This window comes from Borostomias antarcticus, assembly GCF_949987555.1.
Source record: "Borostomias antarcticus genome assembly, chromosome: 1".
Lineage (NCBI taxonomy): Eukaryota > Metazoa > Chordata > Actinopteri > Stomiiformes > Stomiidae > Borostomias > Borostomias antarcticus.
The window spans coordinates 27,795,712-27,818,402 of NC_140234.1; the positions used below are offsets into that span (position 1 = coordinate 27,795,712).

General features: G+C 46.2%; 1 protein-coding gene across 1 annotated transcript in view; it reads right to left on the bottom strand.

Moving 5' to 3' along the window:
* Positions 1-1,142: 1,142 nt before the first annotated feature.
* Positions 1,143-22,691, bottom strand: part of prx (periaxin) — a gene marked incomplete at both ends in the record, with an annotated part of 23,679 nt that continues 2,130 nt past the window's right edge. Inside the window, 6 exons of the mRNA XM_084455992.1 lie at positions 1,143-12,206; positions 12,305-12,498; positions 12,787-12,949; positions 13,299-13,418; positions 14,757-14,864; positions 15,088-15,143. Coding sequence (XP_084312118.1) covers positions 1,143-12,206; positions 12,305-12,498; positions 12,787-12,949; positions 13,299-13,418; positions 14,757-14,864; positions 15,088-15,143 — 11,705 coding nt within the window. The remainder of the gene's footprint in view (positions 12,207-12,304; positions 12,499-12,786; positions 12,950-13,298; positions 13,419-14,756; positions 14,865-15,087; positions 15,144-22,691) is intronic.

Sequence of the window (22,691 nt, forward strand, 5' to 3'; positions counted from 1 at the left end):
ATTGCTTTAACAACATTCTCTCTAATACCATTTAAACTGCTTTATGTGAAGCTTTATGCACTGAAAAAGAAAGATTTGAAAGACAGGCTAAATCCAGAAAGGTATTTGTAAAAATCTCTCTATACACATAGATACTGTTACAGTGTGTTATCTGGCTGTGCTGTCTGCAGCCTTCAACATGGTTCTATAATCTACTCTGCATTCCCAGCAGTTAATGTAAATATGGTTAATGAAAACGGTAAACTTGTCTGACGGAGGATTGTGGAGCGGTTTTCCATGCAGTTAAGCACTCAATTCAACTCATCAAAAGAACAAAAGAAAGAAAAAGTATCACAAATGAGACGCACTGTTAATGAAAGGTCTTGGGGAGAGTAGGCTATGTTCAGTATTTTTTTGCGCTTATTTTGGAAAGATTCAAACTCTTTAAAGAGTAGATATGCTCAGTTTCAATAGACCATGGCTTTATACAGTGTAATGGGAGGTGATAGCCTCCATGTCTGTGGGGTTTTCCGATTGGCTTTGCACAGTCATAACTAGCAATCCGGCAGTTTAATTCATAGTGGATTATGATTACAAAATAACATTAAACAAGAATAAAAACAATCAGAGAAAAGTAAATGGTAAAATCATCTCTCATCAACCTCACTCCATCCTTCAAACCAATAAAATGGACACAAAACACCCAAGCCCTTTCTATCTTTATAGTTACTAATATGAAAATAATTACATAGTTACTGCTGTAAACAACCAAAATATAAATGTATTTACAGTAATATTACTTTGGTGTACAGTATATATTTTTGAGGGGACTAGTGTAGGCCTATCAGTAATTATAAAATCATGGTGAATATCAATGACTTCATACTAATCATGTCATTTATGAGATAAAACAGATATAAACAACAATAAATAATTAATCAAGAAGGATGTTTACATTCAGATTGAAAGCAGTAAAACATCATCAAAGATGATACTAAAGGCTAAATTAAAAACAACTCAGAAACAGTTACAAAAAAAACGGTGGTCACATGTAAAATTAAAATACAATAACGACAGAGGGATAATATATATTGTTCTCTCATCTTCTCTAAATTCAATAATTGTAGCTACTGTGATTGCATACTGTGTGTGTGTGTGTGTGTTCAGTACTGTGTCAGCTTGGAGTGGCCTTTCCCCGTCCTGGTCTCCGTTACTGTGTGCTTGGTGGTCTTGGTCACCACTGTGACATTTCCTTCCTTGGACATGGTCGTGTGATGTTGCTCAGACGTGGTCATGTGATGTTGCTCAGACGAGGTCATGTGATGTTCCTCAGACATCTCCTGGGCTGAGAACCCAATCCCAGACACCTGGAGGCGGAACGTTCCTGAGGTCTCTTCCTCTAGACCCAGGGCCTGCAGCTCGGTTCTGCTGCCCCTAGGAGAACCCTCAGGAGTGATGTGGAGGATGCCTGTAGAATGGGGTTTCAGGTTGAATTTCGGCATCTTGAACCAGGTGGAGGTCTCCCTGTCTTCAGCTTCCATCTCTTCACCCTCGGCCTCTGCCTGGAAACTACAGGAGGGCCCTCCAAAGGTGAGGCCTGTCGGCGACTCGGAGTTGTCCCGGTCCAGCATCTCTGTCCTGGCTGGGGACGAGACCACGTTCCCTCGCTCCTTCTTGCCTCCTTTTGCTCCGCTCTTCTTCTTAAATCCAGGGAAGCTCATCTTATCTGACTTCACCTTCACCCCCATACCTTCTGCTTCGGCCCCTGAGGCCTCAGCCAGCAGCTTGGCGCTTATGTCTGTGTCCTCCTCTCCATCCTCAATCTTAGTGTACGGGGAGGAGAACTCAACCTTAGGTAGCTTTATCTTCCCAAAATTGGCCTTATCGTCCTTAGATCCATTCTGGAAGGATGAGTCTTTCTCACCATTGAGGCTGGAACTTGACCCTTCTCCTTTGAAGGTCAGGTCAGACGAGTCTGTCTTACCTGGAGAGAAGGAGACTTTGGGCATTTTGAGCCTCCCCCCTTTAGATTTCTCCTCCACACCTTTCTCCATGCTCAGAGCAGCTTCATTCTCCATGGATCCTGACTTCCCAAAGCGTGTCTTCATTTTGATTTTGGGGATCTTGATGTTGGCCTCTCCGGCCTCCACATGAGTCTCAGCCTCTGAAAAGCTGGTGGACATAGACTGGTCCACCTGGGGGTTCACTAGAACAAACACAGCCTTCTTGACTTTGGGCATTTTAGGGCCTTCATACTCAACATCAGGGCCGTACATATGTAGTCTACCTTCAGGAGAGGAGAGAGAGGGCAGAGGCACTCCAAATTTGGGTATTTTGATCTTCTTCCCCTTACTCATACCCTGTTCCTCATCCTCGTCCTGGGAAGCTCCAATATCAAAGTCTATCTCTGGTATCCTGGGGATCTGAAGTGCCACATTGGGTTGTCTGAAACTCTCTGACTCTGGTCCAGTGGGCAAAATGACCTTTGGCATCTGAATCCTAATATGCTCCTTGTCTTCTGGGCGTCCATTGTTGACCTGGACCTCTCCCTGGCCTGATACTGAAGGACCTGAGATTTCTACATCTGGGAGTATAAACTTGGTATTGACTTCCGGGCCTTCAAGGTGGCCTGAGGACACTTTGGGACCTGAGAAGCCCACGTCAGGTAGGGAGACATTTGGTAATACCGAGCCACTGACCTCAGCCTCAGGAAGGTCACCTTTCAGTTTGGTCTTTTTGATTTTGAATCGACCACTGATCCCTTCATTCTCTTTCCCAGGTTTCTTCACAGCTGCGTCTGGATCAGTGTTCTTCATCTTTGGCATTCCGATTTTGAATTTAGAGCCTTTCATTTTTGGGCCTTTGACTTTGCCACTGGTGCCAGAGGTGTTGAGGTCTAAATCGGGCAGCTCTATTCTCTTCCTGTCCTTCTTCCCATCCCCTCTGTTTAAGCCTATGTCCAGTTCAAGGTCTGCTTTAGGGCCTTCAATGTCTATTGTTGGCATTTTCAATTTTAACCCCCTGTGTTCTCCCTCTGCATGTTTCTCTGGGATGATCTCAACATTCCCTTCCAGTTCAAGATCTGGGGTCATGATCTGTGGCATTTTAACCTCCCCCTCTCCCTCAATGCTTGGTGGTTTGATATCTGCATCATATTCGCCAGACTTGTCCTTTGACATGGATATAGCCATCTTCGGTAGCTTGATATCAGGCATTCTGATTTGCCCACCCTGTCCCTCAATTACCATTTCTGGCATACCGATATCTCTGGATTTTCCTTTAGGGAGTGAAAAGTCAACTGTGGGCATTTTGAATTTTCCACCTTCCCCTTTCATATGCATCTCTGGTCCTTCAAACTCTAATTTCTTTCCTTTTGGTAGTGAGATATCAACATGTGGCATTTTAACATGGGGCTTCTGGAATTTTCCACTCTCTAATTCCATATCAATTTCTGGTGCACCAGTATCTCCAGCTCGTCCTTTAGGCAGTGTTATATCAAATTTTGGCATCTTCATATAAGGCATTTTAAGCTTCCCTCCCTCTCCTTCAATCTCCACCTCTGGTGTATTAATATCCCCAATTTTTCCTTTTGGTAGTGAAATGTCTACAGAGGGCATTTTGACTCCAGGCATTTTAAATTTTCCACTATCGCCTTTCATTTCCACTTCGGGTCCTTCAAACTCGCCTGTTCTACCTTTTGGTAGTGATATGTCAATATTCGGCATCTTCATATGAGGTATCTTGAATTTCCCTGCATCTCCTTCAATTTCCAATTCAGGTGCATCAGCATCTCCATACCGACCTCTTGGTAGTGATATATCCACTGTTGGCATTTTCATATGGGGCATCTTGAACCTTCCCCCTTCTGCCTCAACTTCCATGTCTGGCATACTGATATCTCCAGATTTCCCTTTTGGTAGTGAGATATCTACATTTGGCATTTTGATTCCGGGCATTTTGAATTCCCCCCCCTCTCCTTCAATTTCCATCTCTGGTCCTTCAAACTCTCCTTTCTTGCCTTTAGGAAGTGAAATCTCAACTGTAGGCATTTTCATATGAGGCATCTTGCATTTTCCTCCTTCTGCCTCCACTTCCATTTCTGGCACACTTACATCTCCAGATTTTCCTTTTGGAAGTGATATATCAAATGTAGGCATTTTGATTCCTGGCATTTTAAATTTCCCTCTATCTCCTTCAATTTCCATCTCTGGTCCTTCAAACTCTCCTTTCTTTCCTTTAGGAAGTGAGATATCAACTGTAGGCATCTTTATATGAGGCATCTTGAATTTGCCTCCTTCTGCTTCTACTTCCACCTCTGGACCTTCAAACTCTCTAGTTTTTCCTTTAGGTAGAGATAGCTCAACATTTGGTATTTTGATATGAGGCATATTGAATTTCCCTCCTCTCCCCTCCATCTCCATGTCTGCATCGATGTCTCCAGATTTTCCTCTAGGAAGAGCTAAGTCTATGTTTGGCATTTCGAATTTCCCACCTTCTCCTTCAATTTTCATCTCTGGACCTTCAAACTCCCCCTTCTGTCCTTTAGGAAGTGAGATATCAACTGTAGGCATCTTCATATGAGGCATCTTGAATTTACCTCCTTTTGTTTCCATCTCCATTTCTGGTGCACTTGTATCCCCAAATTTTCCTTTAGGTAGCGATATGTCAACTGTAGGCATTTTGAATTTTCCCCCTTCTCCTTTAATGTCTACATCTGGGCCTTCAAAGGTTCCAGTTGTAGGCAATGACAAATCAATATCAGGCATTTTGATATGACCCATCTTGAATTTTCCATCTCCTTCAATGCCCATCTTGGCATCAACATCACCACTTTTTCTTTTAGGAAGTGACAGATCCACATCAGGCATTTCAATTTTTGTGTCATGCTTTACTTTGGGCAGAGACATATCCAGATCTATTTTGGGGGCAGATATGTTGATAGTTGGCATCTTAGGGATCTTCAGGTTACCTTCATAGCCTCTGATATCTGCCTCAGAAACATCCACCTCAGCTTTGGGCAGCAACACCTCTCTCTCTGGAGTCTTGGCAGATGGCAGTGAGATCCCAAATGAGGGCATCTTCACCTTGGCCTTGCCATCAAAGTCACCACTAGGCCCACTTATATCAACACCAGCCTCCTTGGAGCCAAACCCTGGCATGGAAAATTTGGGCATTTTGATAGTGACATCTGGAGCATGAAAGCCACTCTTCCCCTCTGCCCCACCCTCCAGTGAGGCATTAATCTCTCCCTCAGGTAGATTCGCTTTGGGAGATGATATTTTAAATTTGGGGAATTTCAGTTTGTATTTCGATTTTCCCTCAGGGCCTTCCACATTGATCTCTGGCTTTGGAATTTCCACTTTCCCTTTCTTGACCTTGACGTCCACCTCGGGGCCAGAGACAGATAGGTCTGTGTCCTTCTTCGATATGCCAAAGGTTGGCATCTTTAATTTAGGTTTTTTAACTTTCAGTTTTACCTTGCCATCACTGTCTAGTTCAACTGACGGTGCTCTGCCCTCTATCGCCACCTTTGGTGGGCTGAGTGTCATATCTGCCTCTGGAACATGTCCACTTAGTTCTATATCACTTTTGGACTTTCCTCCGAACTTGGGAAAAGAGAACCTGGGCAATTTAAGGGAGACATCAGGCATGTCCAGGCTACCCCCAGAGACGGGTCTCCCTCCCTCAGCCTTCAGCAGCTCCAGTTCATCCCGATAGTCTCCTTTGGGTTTGGACAAACTGAAGTCCAGGTCCACTTTTGGGGCAGAGATATCCACTGTTGGCAGTTTAACTGTAGGTAGCTTGATGGTCCCCCCTGTACTTTCTACACTTGCCTCAACATCCAGGCCCTGACCTTTGACCTTTGGGGTTTTAAGGTCTCCTTTAAGACTGATGTCAGTGTCTGTGTCAACTTTACCTTCATGTCCAAACTTTGGCATGGATGGCATCTTCAGATTGATATCAGGCATGTCTATGCCACCTGACGCATCAGGACCACTCATGTCTGTTTTGAGGCTAGCATCTTTACTGCCAGAGGGAAGGCTTAGATCAAGGTCAAACTTTGGTAACTTTATGTCGACTGTTGGCATGTGTAGCCCCTTGCTGGCTTTCTTCCCAGATGTGTTCACCTCCAACTCAGCCTGTCCTGTCTTCTTGGGAAGTGAGAGATCAATTGTAGGCATTGCAAGTTTTCCTCCTTTGACGTCAGGACCTTCAATGTTCATTTTTGGCAATGAAATATCAAATGTGGGCATGTGGAGCTTGCCTCCTTTTCCAGAAGGTCCTTCGAGCTCAATGTCCCCCTCTCCTTTTCCTTTAGGAAGAGATATGTCAATTGATGGCATTTCAAACTTGCCTCCTTTTACTTCGGGGCCTTCTACCTTGACCTCACCCTCTGGTAACTTAACTTTGGGAAATGATATGTCAACTTTGGGCATGTGGAACTTGCCTCCTTTTCCAGAGGGTCCCTTAAAATCAACATCACTCTCCCCTTTGACCTCAGGCCCTTCAATGTTAACGTCAACTTCTTTAGATTTTATCTTGGGTGGTGATACGTTAAAGGTGGGCATTTCAAATTTGCCTCCTTTTCCCGATGGTCCTTCAATCTTAACACCACCTTTTCCTTTGGGAAGTGAAAAGTCTACTGAGGGCATGTGAAACTTCCCTCCTTTCACCTCAGGGCCTTCAACGTTGACATCACCCTCAGGAAGTTTCATCTTTGGTAGAGAAACATCAAATGTGGGCATTTTAAAGTTTCCTCCTTTTCCAGATGGTCCTTCAACTTCAATGTCACCCTCTGCTTTTCCTTTGGGGAGAGACATATCAAGTGATGGCATGTTGAACTTCCCTCCTTTGACCTCAGGGCCTTCAATGTTGACCTCACCCTCTGGTAACTTTACTTTGGGAAGAGAAATGTCAATTGAAGGCATTTTAAACTTTCCTCCTTTTCCAGATGGTCCTTCAACATCAATGTCACCCCCTACTTTTCCTTTGGGTAGAGAAATATCAAGTGAAGGCATGTTGAACTTCCCTCCTTTGACCTCAGGGCCCTCAACATTAACATCACCCTCAGGAAGTTTCATCTTTGGCCGAGACACATCAAATGTGGGCATTTTAAACTTTCCTCCTTTTCCAGACGGTCCTTCAACATCAACTTCACCTTCTACTTTTCCTTTGGGAAGAGAAATATCAAGTGATGGCATGTTGAACTTCCCTCCTTTGACCTCAGGGCCTTCAATGTTGACCTCACCCTCTGGTAACTTCATTTTAGGAAGAGAAATGTCAATCGAGGGCATTTGGAACTTGCCTCCTTTTCCAGACGGTCCTTCAATCTCAACACCACCTTTTCCTTTGGGAAGTGAAAAGTCTACTGAGGGCATGTGAAACTTCCCTCCTTTCACCTCAGGGCCTTCAATGTTGACATCACCCTCAGGAAGCTTCATCTTTGGCAGAGAAACATCAAATGTGGGCGTTTTAAACTTTCCTCCTTTTCCAGATGGTCCTTCAACATCAACTTCACCCTCTACTTTTCCTTTGGGAAGAGAAATATCAAGTGATGGCATGTTGAACTTCCCTCCTTTGACCTCAGGGCCTTCAATGTTGACCTCACCCTCTGGTAACTTCACTTTGGGAAGAGAGATATCTAGTGAGGGCATGTGGAACTTGCCTCCTTTTCCAGACGGTCCTTCAATGTCAACATCACCTTTTCCTTTGGGAAGAGAAAAGTCTACTGAGGGCATGTGAAACTTCCCTCCTTTCACCTCAGGGCCTTCAACATTGACATCACCCTCAGGAAGTTTCATCTTTGGTAGAGAAACATCAAATGTGGGCATTTTAAACTTTCCTCCTTTTCCAGACGGTCCTTCAATATCAACTTCACCCTCTACTTTTCCTTTGGGAAGTGAAATATCAAGTAGTGGCATGTTGAACTTCCCTCCTTTGACCTCAGGGCCTTCAATGTTGACCTCACCCTCTGATAACTTTACTTTGGGGAGAGAAATGTCAATTGAAGGCATTTTAAACTTTCCTCCTTTTCCAGACGGTCCTTCAACATCAACATCTCCCTCTACTTTTCCTTTGGGAAGAGAGATATCTAGCGAAGGCATGTTGAACTTCCCTCCTTTGACCTCAGGGCCTTCAATGTTGACATCACCCTCAGGAAGTTTCATCTTTGGCAGAGAAACCTCAAATGTGGGCATTTTAAACTTTCCTCCTTTTCCAGAAGGTACTTCAACATCAATGTCACTCTCTGCTTTTCCTTTGGGAAATGAAATATCAAGTGATGGCATGTTGAACTTCCCTCCTTTGACTTCAGGACCTTCAATGTTGACCTCGCTCTCTGGTAACTTTACTTTGGGAAGAGAGATATCTACTGAAGGCATGTGGAACTTGCCTCCTTTTCCAGAAGGTACTTCAACATCAATGTCACCCTCTACTTTTCCTTTGGGAAGAGAAATCTCAAGTGATGGCATGTTGAACTTCCCTCCTTTGACCTCAGGGCCTTCAATGTTGACATCGCCCTCAGGAAGTTTCATCTTTGGTAGAGAAACATCAAATGTGGGCATTTTAAACTTTCCTCCTTTTCCAGACGGTCCTTCAAGATCAATGTCCCCCTCTACCTTTCCTTTGGGAAGTGAAATATCAAGTGATGGCATGTTGAACTTCCCTCCTTTGACCTCAGGGCCTTCAATGTTGACCTCACCCTCTGGTAACTTCACTTTGGGAAGAGAGATATCTAGTGAGGGCATGTGGAACTTGCCTCCTTTACCAGAGGGTACTTCAACATCAATGTCACCCTCTACTTTGCCTTTGGGAAGAGAAATATCAATTGAGGGCATTTCAAATTTGCCTCCTTTTATTTCAGGGCCTTTTACTTTGATCTCACCCTCTGGTATCTTCGTTTTGGGGAGAGATATGTCAAATTTAGGCATTTGGAACTTGCCTCCTTTACCAGACGGCCCTTCAATGCCAACATCACCTTTTCCTTTGGGAAGAGAAAGGTCTACAGAAGGCATATGAAACTTCCCTCCTTTGACCTCAGGTCCTTCAAGACTAAAATCTACTTCTTGTGACTTGACTTTAGGAAGAGAGATATCCAGTGAGGGCACATTAACCTTGCTTCCTGCATCTCCTTTTACACTAATATCCCCCTCTATTTTTCCTTTAGGCATTCCAGACTTTCCACCTTTGACTTCAGGCCCCTTAATGGTAACATCTTTTGACTTCATTTTTGGGAGAGAGATGTCGAATAAGGGCAACTTAAATTTGCCTGCCTTTTTTCCTTTGCCTTCAATATTTATTTCCCCCTCTGCTTTTCCTTTTGGAAGAGATAAATCAATCGTTGGCATCTCAATCTTTCCTCTTGCTTTAGGGCCCTCTAGCTTGACGTCTCCCTCTGGTAAACTGACTTTTGGAAGAGAAATATCAAGTGAGGGAATGTTAAACTTGCCTCCTGTTCCCGAAGGCCCTTCAACATCAATGTCAACCTCTGCTTTACCTTTAGGCAGTGAAAGGTCAATGGAAGGCACATGAAACTTCCCTCCTTTGACCTCAGGGCCTTCAATGTTAACTTCACCCTCTGGTGTCTTCATTTTTGGAAGAGATACATCAATTTTGGGCATTTCAAACTTGCCTCCTTTTCCAGAAGGTCCTTCAATATCAACATCACCTTTTCCTTTGGGAAGTGAAAAGTCTACTGAGGGCATGTGAAACTTCCCTCCTTTCACCTCAGGGCCTTCAACATTGACATCACTCTCAGGAAGTTTCATCTTTGGTAGAGAAACATCAAATGTGGGCATTTTAAACTTTCCTCCTTTTCCAGAAGGTACTTCAATATCAATGTCCCCCTTTACTTTTCCTTTGGGGAGAGATATATCAAGTGATGGCATGTTGAACTCTCCTCCTTTGACCTCAGGGCCTTCAATGTTGACCTCACCCTCTGGCAACTTCACTTTGGGAAGAGAGATATCTAGTGAGGGCATGTGGAACTTGCCTCCTTTACCAGATGGTGCTTCTACATCAATGTCCCCCTCTACTTTTCCTTTGGGAAGACAAATGTCAAGTGAGGGCATTTCAAATTTGCCCCCTTTTATTTCAGGGTCTACCTTCATCTCTCCCTCAGGGAGCTTCATTTTGGGAAGAGATATGTCCAATGAGGGAACGTTAAACTGGCCTCCTTTCCCTTTCCCTGCCTCTAAATGTATATCACCTTCAACCTTTCCTGTGGGAAGGGAGATATCAACTGTTGGCATCCTAATCTTGTCACTTTTGACCTCTGGCCCCTTAAGGTCAAGATCCCCCTCTGGGGTCTTCATTTTAGAAAGCGAAATATCTAACAAGGGCATTTCAAATTTTCCTCCTTTTCCAGAATGTCCTTCAATGTCACAATCGCCCTTAAATTCACCTTTGGGCAGTGAGACATCTATTGTAGGCATTTCAAACTTCCCACCCTTCACCTCAGGACCTTCAATGTTGACTTCCCCTCCTGTTGCTTTCATACTAGGGAGAGAGACGTCCAGCGAGGGCATTTTGAATTTGCCTCCTCCTTTTCCAGAATGTCCCTCTATGTCGATGTCCCCTTCTACTTTCCCCTTTGGCAGAGATATGTCAAATGTCGGCATTTTGAATTTACCTCCTTTCCCAGAAGGTGCTTCAATATCGATTTCACCCTCAGCTTTCCCTTTTGGTAATGATATGTCTACTTTGGGCATTCCAAACTCCCCTCGCTTCATCGCAGGTCCTTCCACATGGACATCTCCTCCGTCCGTCTTCATACTTGGGAGGGAAATGTCAAATGAGGGCAGTTTGAACTTTCCTCCGCCTTTACCATCATGACCTTCGATGTCGATATCTGCTGCAGCTTTACCTTTGGGAAGTGAGATGTCTACCTTGGGCATGTGGAACCCCCCTTTGAAATCAGGCCCCTCTACTTCCACGCCTCCCTCTGGTGATATGATCTTGGGAAGACTAATATCAAAGTTTGGCATTTTGAACTTGCCCCCTCCACCCATATATCCTTCCATATCTACATCGGCCTCACCTGATGTCATTTTAGGCAGTGACATGTTAACACTTGGTAGGTCAATTTTCCCTCCCATCTCTGGACCCTTGATGTCCACAACAGGTGATCCTATTTCTGGTAGGGAGATGTCCACTTTAGGCATGGCGATACTGGGCCCTTTGAAATTGGGTCCCTCAACTTCATCTGACACTTTAATTCCTGTGTCCAGCTCTATCTCCACATCAGGCAGATCTATGTCAATAGCTGGCATTTTAACACCAGCCCGTCCGGTTTTCTCGTAATCAGGCAGTGAGACCTCCATGGAGCCTTTAGGTAGAGACATGTCAACAGATGGAACTCTTATCTTTGGACCTTTCCCTGAGGCCTCAATACCCTCTATACTGCCCTCTATCTTAGGACCTGTGAGGCCCACTTTAGGGAGAGAGATGTCTATGCCACCCTCCATGCCCTCCCCATGTTTGAGCTTCCCCTCTGGGGGTTTAATTTCCCCCTTCACATATCCCTTGCCCTTTGGCAGGACAACGTCTACATCAATGTTAGGAGCTTTTATGTCAACAGAGGGCATTTTCAGTGCACCACTCCTGTCAGGACCTTCAGCTTTTATGCCCATGTCACCATCGATCACATCTGAGTGACGGGAAAGCCTGATTTGAGGAAATTTCAGCTTTGGCATCCTTATCTTAGCGTCTCCTCTCGTGACGTCCATTTCAGCATCTCCTTTGACGTCGATCTTTGGACCCTTGGTGTCCCCTTTCACTACGATGCTGGGCAGTGTGACATCAGCTTTCCCGGTGGGGAGTGAGACCTCGATACCGGGGGCTGGAAACGTACCCTCCTTTTTTTTAAGGAAGTTAATTCCAAACATGTGGCCTTTTCCTTTGGCCTTGACCTTAGCTCCAGGTACCTCAGGCTGGGAGACGTCAGCCCGTCTCTCCAGCTGTGAGCCCTCAATTCCCCCAGACGTCTTCGCTCTCATGCCGCGGAACCCGATCCGCTTCTTTTTTCTCGCCCCTGCTCCCTCCACAGACTCCTTCCCGTCCAACCGCTGTTTGAACTTGGGCAGGGCGAACTCCACGTCCACAGAGGGAGAACCCTCCAGCTCCAGCTCTTCTTCTCCTTTCCCCTTCTTCTCCTTCAGCCTCCTCAACCCAAACCGTCCTCCGATCTTCTTCTTCTTCACCTTGAATGGTTTGATGCTCTTAACGCTCTGGAAAACAGAGACAGACGTGGGTTAATCAGATCTCCAAGCTCTTATCGATATTACATTTTGTAATTTTGCATTTGAAATGGCGAATGAGTACATACCATTCTTTGCATCTTGGCTTTGGGTCCTTTCAGCTCCAAGCTGGCGGCTCCAGGGTGGACTGTGACATCAGTCCCAGGTATGGTCCTTTTGAGCAGGAAGGAGACCTTGTATGGCTCTGCACACTGCAGGATCTTCAGCGCATCCTCATACTTGACATTGTCAAAGTAGACCCTGGCACTCAGCAGCTGGTCTCCTGCAAGGACCACCAACCAACACGCTCAACATGACGGTCTATTTGAATGATGGGAACAGTTATAATGTTCAACTAGAGCTCTCCAAGTTCACTTATGACAAAATGATACGGAACAGATATTCAGATATGTTAAAAACTGATATGACATAAATACGATGAAAGATTATTTTCACCAGGAAGTCGTAAAGGTTAATGTTTTATCTTGTTTAATTTTCTTTGATAAAGCCCCACAGTTTATCTCCTTAATCTATGTCTCATAGCTTCAGAGTGCCTCTGCCTCCCAGTCACCTTGCTGGAGGCTGAGGTGCTTGGCTGCCGGGGAATCTTTTAATACATCCTTAACAAAGATGCCCCTGGCTCCTCCTCCTGTCACGCTGTAGCCGCTGGCTCCGGCCTCCGCCTCCGTCTCCACCACCACCTCCAGCAGCTCCGATGCAGCACCCCTCTCCTCCTGAAGAAGACACACAGACGTGGGAAAGATCTGATGAGAAACTCCACCTGGCGCTACGGAGATGAGTGGTTGAGGGATGCCTGGGAACAGTCAGTATTTACAATTTGATTTAAAGCTACGCTAAACGACTTTATCTCCGCCAGAGGAGATAAAAATCCTAAAAGGTGACCCAGAAATAGGACCTTTTTTTTTTTTTTTTATCGTCGTCTGTGCTTTCTTTGTCGATTGTTGATGATTTCCTGATATGTTTGTAAAGCGACCTTGGGTCCCATGAAAGGCGCTATATAAAATAAAGTTATTATAATAATAATTATTATTATTATTATTGTGAGTTTCTCCTGTGTCTCACCACGGTCTGGGTCTCCACTATGGCGTCCATCTCTGGTTGGGCAAGTGAACACTCTCTCAGGTGGCTTCTCTTCAGACTCAGCACCTGCTTCAGCTCCGCATGGAGCTTCTCTTTCTGCACCTGAGGAACCACACATAGTCATCACTCCACATTAGAGATATTGAATGTACTTCACACTGCAAATGTCTAGTGTTTCTCTCCTTCTTCTTTGTAAAGTATACACAATAGCTGTGTTCGGAATCGCTCCCTATTCACTATATAGTGCACTATATAGGGCGTCAGCCATTTAGTTTGTAGTGTCCGAATTCTCCACGGAATTTTCGTTCCCTTTATAGTCCACTATTTATTACCCACAATTCACCTTGATTTCCAGGGAACAGTGCATGCACCCTACATTTTCTCCGTTCCCTAGGTAGTTCACTACATGGTGAACCCTATATAGGGAATAGGGAGTGAGGGAACAAGGGAGCGATTCCGAACACAGCTAATGTTAGAACATAATGCTTCAACATTCTCCCTCAGGAAACTACTAAAGTCATTATAATCATTGTTGTTTCCAGGCCATAATTGCAAATTTTTTTCTTAATTGAGTATCCAGGAAATTGCAGGTGCGGTCTGTCAATCATAGCTGATTGACAGTTCTCATCATTACCTTGACAGTTTGGGTGAACTTCTTTGTTGGGAAATTTTGGCTTTTAGGTTCTAAAATACATTTAAATGACTGATGCACATTGTTTTGTTGTTGCTTAAAGACAACCAACAAGTGTCACATTCAGCCACCAAGTTACTCCTTTAAAGCTCCCATCACATGGCTTTTGCTGGGTAATCAACCATTTCGCTCACCCTGTGAGCATTGTTAACTGTAGCCCCCCCTGCCCCCCCCCCCCCACAGCCCTGCAGACTGAAACACAATGACACAGTCTAAACATGCTGAGTCCCAAACACGCATCAACATCTATTCAGCTGCCATGCCGAGCTCAGCAGAGATTCCTTTGCTTTCATCCGACGAGTGACGGGGCACAGCGATGGCCACAACAATGATTATTTTTTTCATGGCTCACCTCAAACTATGCACAGGTGCTAGGAAACCATGCAGGGTATGTACAGTATAGACTGAGCTGCAATCATACAGCTGTTTACCTGCTGTCTAGCTATCAAGTAAACAAGACGATGAGCCTCATAACATCTGAAGACAGGGTAGTGTGTACTGAAAAGGATGGTTTGTGGGTGTGTACCCCCATTGTCTGAAATTGAAGCATGAAATGTTTCATAAGAAAAGTTTGAGTGATTTCATTTTCTTGATTAACTGTTTGATTGGTTGATTGATTAATTGATCGATTGATTGGTTGGTTGGTTGATTGATTGGTTGATTGGTTGATTGGTTGATTGGTTGATTGGTTGATTGGTTGATTGGGTGATTGGTTGATTGAGTGATTGATTGACATCTACTGTACTCACAACTCTCTCGGGGCTCTCCTGGTCGTCTGGGGAGCCGCTGTGGTGGGGGCTGGCCTGGGGGGCGCCGGGGGGGCTGTCCGAGGGGGGGGGCCGTCTCCTGTCTTTTACCTACAGTATACAAATAAAGTTTGATTTGATTTGACTACCTGGGGTTGGGGAGGTGAAATACTCTAGGTAAATCAACACTAAAGGAGTGAGTTACCTGACGCCTTCTGGAGAGTCAATATCATTAAAACAAACCCAAGATTGTAGTCTTCTCTTCAGATATATATACATATGTTGTACCGTGTTTGTAGAACAGTGCTGGGGGGGGGGGGTGTACTGTACTCACGGCTGGCTCTCTGGCCTGGCTGAACACATGACTGCCCTCCTGGTCTCTGTCAGAGTCTGCAATAGAATGAGATTGTGGTTGGGACAGGACATCCAGGAGATCTAGACAGGAAACTAATCATCATTTCAGTTTAAGAACTCTTTTGAACAGCACGTTCTCGGGTAGGCGCTCATTCCCAGAGTGCGTAGAGTATGGATTGCACTTATATAGCGCTACAGTATCCAGGACGTATGGGATTCCTAACCATCTGATTTAACGACAAGGATCGTCTGAGTGAGGGAGGCGGGGAATCACACTCCTAGGATTCTTTCCATGGTCTTGGCTGACCCTGGACCACCACAGTGCTGCCACCGGGGGGCGGCTGTAGCTCAGTTGGTAGAGTGGGTCGTTCAATGATCGAAGGGTCAGTGGTTCGAATCCCAGCTCCGACTGTCCACATGTGGAAGTGTCCTTGAGCAAGACACCTAACCCCAAATTGCTCCCAATGAGCAGGTTAGCACCTTGCATGGCAGCTACCGCCATTGGTGTGTGAATGGGTGAATGAGAGGCCATTGTAAAGCGCTTTGAGTGCCGCTAAGGTGGAAAAGCACTATATAAGTGCAGTCCATTTACCATTTACCCACCTGACCCTCCCCCCCCCCACCCCCGCCAGCACCAGTTAGGAGGGGCTCGGCTGTGGCCCCTAGCAATGCCATACCATACAGTCCAGTTTTCATGTGACTTGTCTTGGCATGTGTGTGTGTGTGTGTGTGTGTGTGTGTGTGTGTGTGTGTGTGTGTGTGTGAAGGTAGACAGTGTAGAGTGTCAGCGTGTTTGCCGTGCCTCTGTGGGCCGCGTTAGGGTGTCAGGTGTCTGGGCAGGTCACGGGAACACATTTCAGACATTCAGACACTCTGCTGTCAGCCACAGAACAACATGGCTCACGGACGCTCAGATCCAGTAACATGCATCTGGGGTTTTTATTATCTACACATTGCAATAAGAGTCATGCAGGTGGGCGGCTGCTGATATTCAGTGATCAGCTTGTAACGGCAAGAGAATGTATCTTAACCATTTGATGCAATTTCCTGCATATGCAAACTGAGTGGCTTTAGGTACTTGGTATTCAATAGTTGGTGAATGTAGCTTAAACCAGCCAGGTGGAGCGGTAGCCAGCTGTTAGGGGCTAGCAGCTAGTGGTTAGTGGCTGCGGTGCTTCACTCTTGCCCTGTGTGACGGATAGAGACAGCTGTCTCAGGGAGCTCCAAGCTCTGGACAGAGAGAGGAGAGGTGGGGACCACAGCGTTCCACATAGCTGGTCTTCCACATACCTAACACCGCCTTGTCTTTATATAGAGACAGTTCTGACCCAAATACGCCTGTCCATGCATGCTGGTGACCTGTCCATTCCATCACCCAGCCAAGGGGGATATGAGGCAACAAACCTGGCAACCTGACTGTTGTATTCCACAGTGCATGTTTTGGTGCTTATAATACCTTTGCTATTTTAAGTTCCACGCAGTCTCTGTTCAACTTTGTGGTCTTGTTAGCTAATGTAATTTGTGAAACCAGAGAGCAGTATTGGGGTTGATGAGGTAACAAGAATCCAAAGTGGAGGACAGCGCGTCACCAATAATGCATTCACAACCTATATTTAACTTCAATTCAACTTCTATTCAACACAACTTCAGCACCGACAACATTGATACAACATCAACAGTAGTGACGCTACGCATCAACCTGGTCACAACTAAACAAATCTATACAATTTAACATGACTTAATCAAGATCTAAATATAAACTCAGACTGACCTAATGACAGTCTCAGCATGGTGATGACATCACAGACTAGACGCTGGCCATTGGCCACGATAGGAGTGTTATCTTGTGATGCGGCTTTGTTGTGATCCTCCATGATCAACACCAGAGCTCTGAATTGGATATCAAATAACTCAAATCAATTTAGAGATTGCTCTGTTTCCGTTATGGCTGGCTTAATATACTATGCTTGAATAGCCTGATTTCTGTTCGTGGAAAACTTTAGGCTCGTAGGGAACAGACACATGCACGCACGCACGCACACACACACACACACTCACACACACACACACACACACACACACACACACACACACACACAGACACACACACACACACACAGACACACACACACACAGACACACGCACACACACACACACATGACAAGATAGTTAGGGACCTTCTGTATGGGAGTAATTCTTACCTCACTGGTGCTGACACAGTCATGAGACCCAGTAGAGGGAATGCAGTAGGCCTATTGTAGTGATGCTAATATATATTATATATATCCCACAGGCGATAAACAAAAACTGTCAATGTTTATATAGCTGAAGTGGTTTGGCTCTTTACGATTTAGTGGTGAGATTCACTCAAGCCCACATCATACGACAGCTTAGATTAAAACTCAAACTATTTACAACAGGTCAAACCAAGGACAAAGAGTCCCTCAGGACATAGACACAGCCTTGATACAACTGATGTTCTAGTGTTACCAAACAGGCATCTGGTGTTTGTCTGAAGTTGTACTGCCACAGGCCAAACGAACCATGCCAGCCATCCGTCCCAATGGAAAAAGGAGGGACCATTCAACCAAAGAATGTATTTCACCAGCCAGGCCCATTAGATTCACTGGATGTCATCAGTTTGAAGCCAATGAAACAAACACGTTTAAGCCCCTCCCTCTCAGCGGGACTGCCGTCCCCGGGAGGGTCCGAGTCCAGCCCCTGCCCAGTCCCCCATCAGCCCCCTATCATGTCCCATCATCTGTCACCAGCTCGACCACATAGCAAAACAAAAGAGCCCCATCCATTTTTGACCGAAATATCTCTTCTGACTGAGATCCACGGCCTGGCCTTGGGGTACGCTATTCTGCACAGAACCTAGCCTTGGGGTTTAGAATAGCCAGGGTTTAGAATAGCCAGTATGTACTGGGTAATGTGTCGGCTGTAGCTCAGTTGGTAGAGCGGGTCGTTCAGTGATCGAAGGGTCAGTGGATTGAATCCCAGCTCCAACTCTCCACATGTCGAAGTGTCCTTGAGCAAGACACCTAACCCCAAATTGCTCCCAATGAGCAGGTTAGCACCTTACATGGCAGCTACCGCCATTGGTGTGTGAATGGGTGAATGAGAGGCCATTGTAAAGCGCTTTGAGTGCCGCTAAGGTGGAAAAGCGCTACTGTATATAAGTGCAGTCCATTTACTGTCTCTGAATGTTGGTGCTGTCCCATGTGATTCATGGTGTAATGTCCCTGAATGTTGTGTGTACTGTGTTGATTTTAACCACTGTGTACTGTACAGTTTTCCTTTACATTGCCTAACCAGTTTTACCATTGCAGGTCGGCCTTTTAATTCCTGGCAGGGGGACTGCCGGCGGAAACTAGCCTTTTGGCTAAAATCGGGTGCATTTACATTATGTTTATTAATGTATGTTGTCCCTCTTAATCAAATAAACTAAAACTGAACAGCCCAGGGAACGGAATTGTGTTTCATGCTCAGTGACTTGAGGCAGTGCACTACAGCCGGGCCTGTCAGGACTCAAGCAGAGAGGATAGGGCTGTGATGGTGGTGAGAGGTGTAGCAGCATCATCTCAAGCAGAGAGGATAGGGCTGTGATGGTGGTGAGAGGTGGAGCAGCATCATCTCCCACCTGGGACTGCTGGACCACAGAAACACAACCGTGTGGCTTTAGACTCCCAATCCTCTCTCCTGGCTCCCATGATGCACTAACACTGAAGGTCTTCTCACCTGTCTGTGTGTGTGTGTGTGTGTGTGTGTGTGTGTGTGTGTGTGTGTGTGTGTGTGGACTACTTAGAAACATTTTTCTAACAAGTTTTCAGATCGGAGAGATGCTGAGTATTCAAATCGGTCTACAGGTGAGACAAAGTTTCAACTTCTGGCATCTCGCTTGGTTCTTGCCAATACTTTCTAATCAGATCTTTCCTGGTTGGACGAGGTTGTGGGAAATAAAGGTTGTTTTCAGAGAGAATCCAAACAGAAGTGAGTTTTCGTCTTATCTCCTCAGTCCTCTGCCGGAGGAACCTGACACGCCCGTAGGCGTGAACTCCCTAGCAGGAAATGCCTCTTTTGTAAACAGGAAACAGGGATATTTCTGTGAGATAAGAACTCAGCGTGGACGGGACGACGACACAAACATCCCTTAATGAGGAAGTCAAATCTGTCTCACAGGATTGGGTCGGGGGGTACAATTTATATCCATGGAAAAATACAGACAATATGGACCTCTGTTTATCTGATGAATGCCCCCTGGTTCTGTGCTCAATGTGCATGTTAAGGGAGGGTTTCCTTGCTGTGTCAAACTGTGTTTCCTTGTGACCTTCCCTGATTTCCTCCGAGCCATCCAACCAGCTCTTGACCCTACTTCCTACTTCCTGTGCTCAAGCAGACCCACCCACCACTCCAGAAACCTGTTGCCAGGAGACTGTCATCATCGCTCTTATTCATTCATAACTTACTCTTAAGTCACATTATATAACCTATACCTTTCACTCCTGCTACACTTCATGCAGGGTGGAACTACTGCGATTCTTTGAGCTGAAGACTCCCACTCTTACACAGTTTCAAAACACAGCAACTTTATAGACACTAACGCCCAATTTAAACATCTAATCCTTCAGCCAAGCTATAGCCACGGCTTCACAGGGCTTGAGTTACTGTTTCTCTATTTCCAGCCTGCTGTCTCTCTGGAGAGTTAGCTGCTGTGCAGGCTACTATGTGGTGGCATAAACATCTATGTTTAGTCTATCAACAACATTCACAGCAGGGCTCTAGCAGAAGGAGCTGGGGTGGCAGTCTGGGCACCCCGGCCCTGCCCAACCATGCCTAGCCCTGCCCAACCCTGCTTAACCCTGCCCAACCCTGCCCAGGCCTGCCTAATCCTGCCCAACCCTGCCTAGCCCTGCCTAGCCCTGTCCAGGCCTGCCTAATCCTGCCCAACCCTGCCTAGCCCTGCCCAACCCTGCTTAACCCTACCCAACCCTGCCCAGGCCTGCCTAATCCTGCCCAACCCTGCCTAGCCCTGTCTAACCCTGCCTAGCCCTGTCTAACCCTGCCTAGCCCTGCCCAGGCCTGCCTAACCCTGCCCAGCGCGGACGGTGTCCTGTTAACGCGTCTGACCCTCACACTCACACCCTCACCGGAACGGCCAGGGGAACACACACACACACACACACACACACACACACACACACACACACACACACACACACACACACACACACACACAAATACACACACACTCACACACACACACACTCACACACACACACACACACACACACACACACACACACACACACACACGCACGCTCACACGCACACATTACCCCCATTCCTTCAAAGGGAGGGAACGTGGCTACGGTTTCACACTTATTAATCAGACAGATGAATTATCAAACACTCGTTAACTCATTATCCACGGGGAACACACTCACACACACACACACACACACTCACACACACACACACACACACACACACACACACACACACACACACACACACACACACTCACACACACACACATACACACACACACACACACACACACACACACACACACACTCAAACACTCGTTAACTCATTATCCACGGGGAACACACTCACCGGAAACCAACGAGACCAACCCAACAGTACGAACTACGAGAGGTACATCAATCAGACGCATCTGAAATACTTTCAATTGCTTTCAAGCGTTTGATCTGTGTGTGTGTGTTTTTGATCTGTGTGTGTGTGTTTACCCCCAGGACTGCTCTCCAGTAAAACTGCCCCACTACTGCCCCCCTCAAGCCCAGCCGGGGGTACCAGGGGGTCGGCTGGGTGGCACACAGATCCTATGACGGGCAGGCTGCAGCTGTTGCCCCCTTCCCTCACAGGCCTTATGTAAGAGGCCTGGAGCAGTCCAACACCAGCACGTAGTTACATTCTATCATCATATAGCTCTATGTTTAAATATGCCCTGCCACACGGCCTGGGAGTTTGAATAACAGATACTTGCTGTGCTCTCGAAACTCAGCAATGTGCAGACTGCAACGCAAGCCTGACCGCCCCGCGCTCCACTGAAGAGGACACAGAGGGGACAGTCAAAATGTTGTAGTCGGAGAAAGACAAAAAGAGCCATTGTGGCGGCGTCGGACCCGTAAACTCCTGGTTAGCGTGAGCAGCGTGGAGTCATAAGCTGCTGGTTCACCGTCGTGAACTACTTTGGAGAGAAATGTTCCCTCCGTAAGGAGCCTACCGTACCGTAAGCAGCCTACCGGCACATGACAACTATTATCCATCACCAGTCAGTACATGCCAACTGAACCAATCATCTACTGATACATGCCAGCTGTACCAATCACCCACCGATACATGCCAACTGAACCAATCACCCACCGATATAGTACATACCAAATATGCCAACCAGTCAAGTCCATAAACCTGTGATTGTTGACCACAGAACTGGACAGACACTAGGGCTGATACTCTGAGCGCTTAACTTGGGAAACAGAGCTGACCGTTATAAAGACATCACCCTACCTTGGCTTGAGCCTCGGTTCCCCGGTACACTGTCAGGGTGAGAGACCTCCCCAAGCTTAAACCACAGACTGATCTCCCTCTCAAACTCTCACTCGCTTGTCATCTCTCTCTCTCTCCCTCCCTCTCCCTTCCCTCCTCTCTCTCTCTCTCTCTCTCCCTCTCCCTCCCCTCCTCTCTCTCTCTCTCTCTCTCTCCCTCTCTCTCTCTCCTTCTCTCTCTCTCTCTCTCCCTCACTCTCCCTCTCTCTCTCTCTCTCTCTCTCCTATCCCCCCTGTCCCTGGTAGCCTGCTCCTGCTCGGAGCCCTCAGTAGAACTCTGGATCAGACCCAGGCCTCCCCCTAGGTGGGTCGTATCCTCAGCTGCTATTGGCCCACGGCAGAGGGATGCCCCCGTATTAGGGCGGTGAGGGGAGGAGCTACGGGACAGGGAGAGGGAAGGGGACAAACTTGTGACAGTCTGAGAGGCCTGGTGTTTCTCCTGCTGGGTCTCTCAGAGGAAGGAAAGGACACATCTACAAAAGCAGAAGTGAACTACTAGTTTGGCTCTGTTGATATTGTTCTAATAGACCTGTATATTCAGGTGGCAAGTCCCCCCCCCCTCTAGTTACTGTTGCTATGCCCCACATGCTTTGGAACAAGTTAATAAAATGTCCACTGAACAGCACATACCTGATGATTCTCGCAAGGATTCCTAACAATATTGCTGTGTTATTTGCCAAATGCCACTACTTTGTCTGAGAGAGTTCACAAAATGGTGGAGTCTAACTGCACATGTAAAGCAGGGTGAGTAAGTTAGTACCATCAATTCCTAGAAAATAAGCCTGAGAGAATGATCTGTTAACTACTAGCTACGGGCTAATTAGCTACTGTACATCAAGCACCTAACGTTAATAGCTTCGTAGCTTTTTGTGTCGGCGCTGCTGTAAGCTGATGTGTGGAGGGAGGTGTGGAGTATCGTACAGCTTGTTGTCTTATAACATTATGGTACAGCAGCCTGCAGGATGGGTTTCTGTATGTTTTAAGAAACATTTTCTTCAAACTAATGTCGAA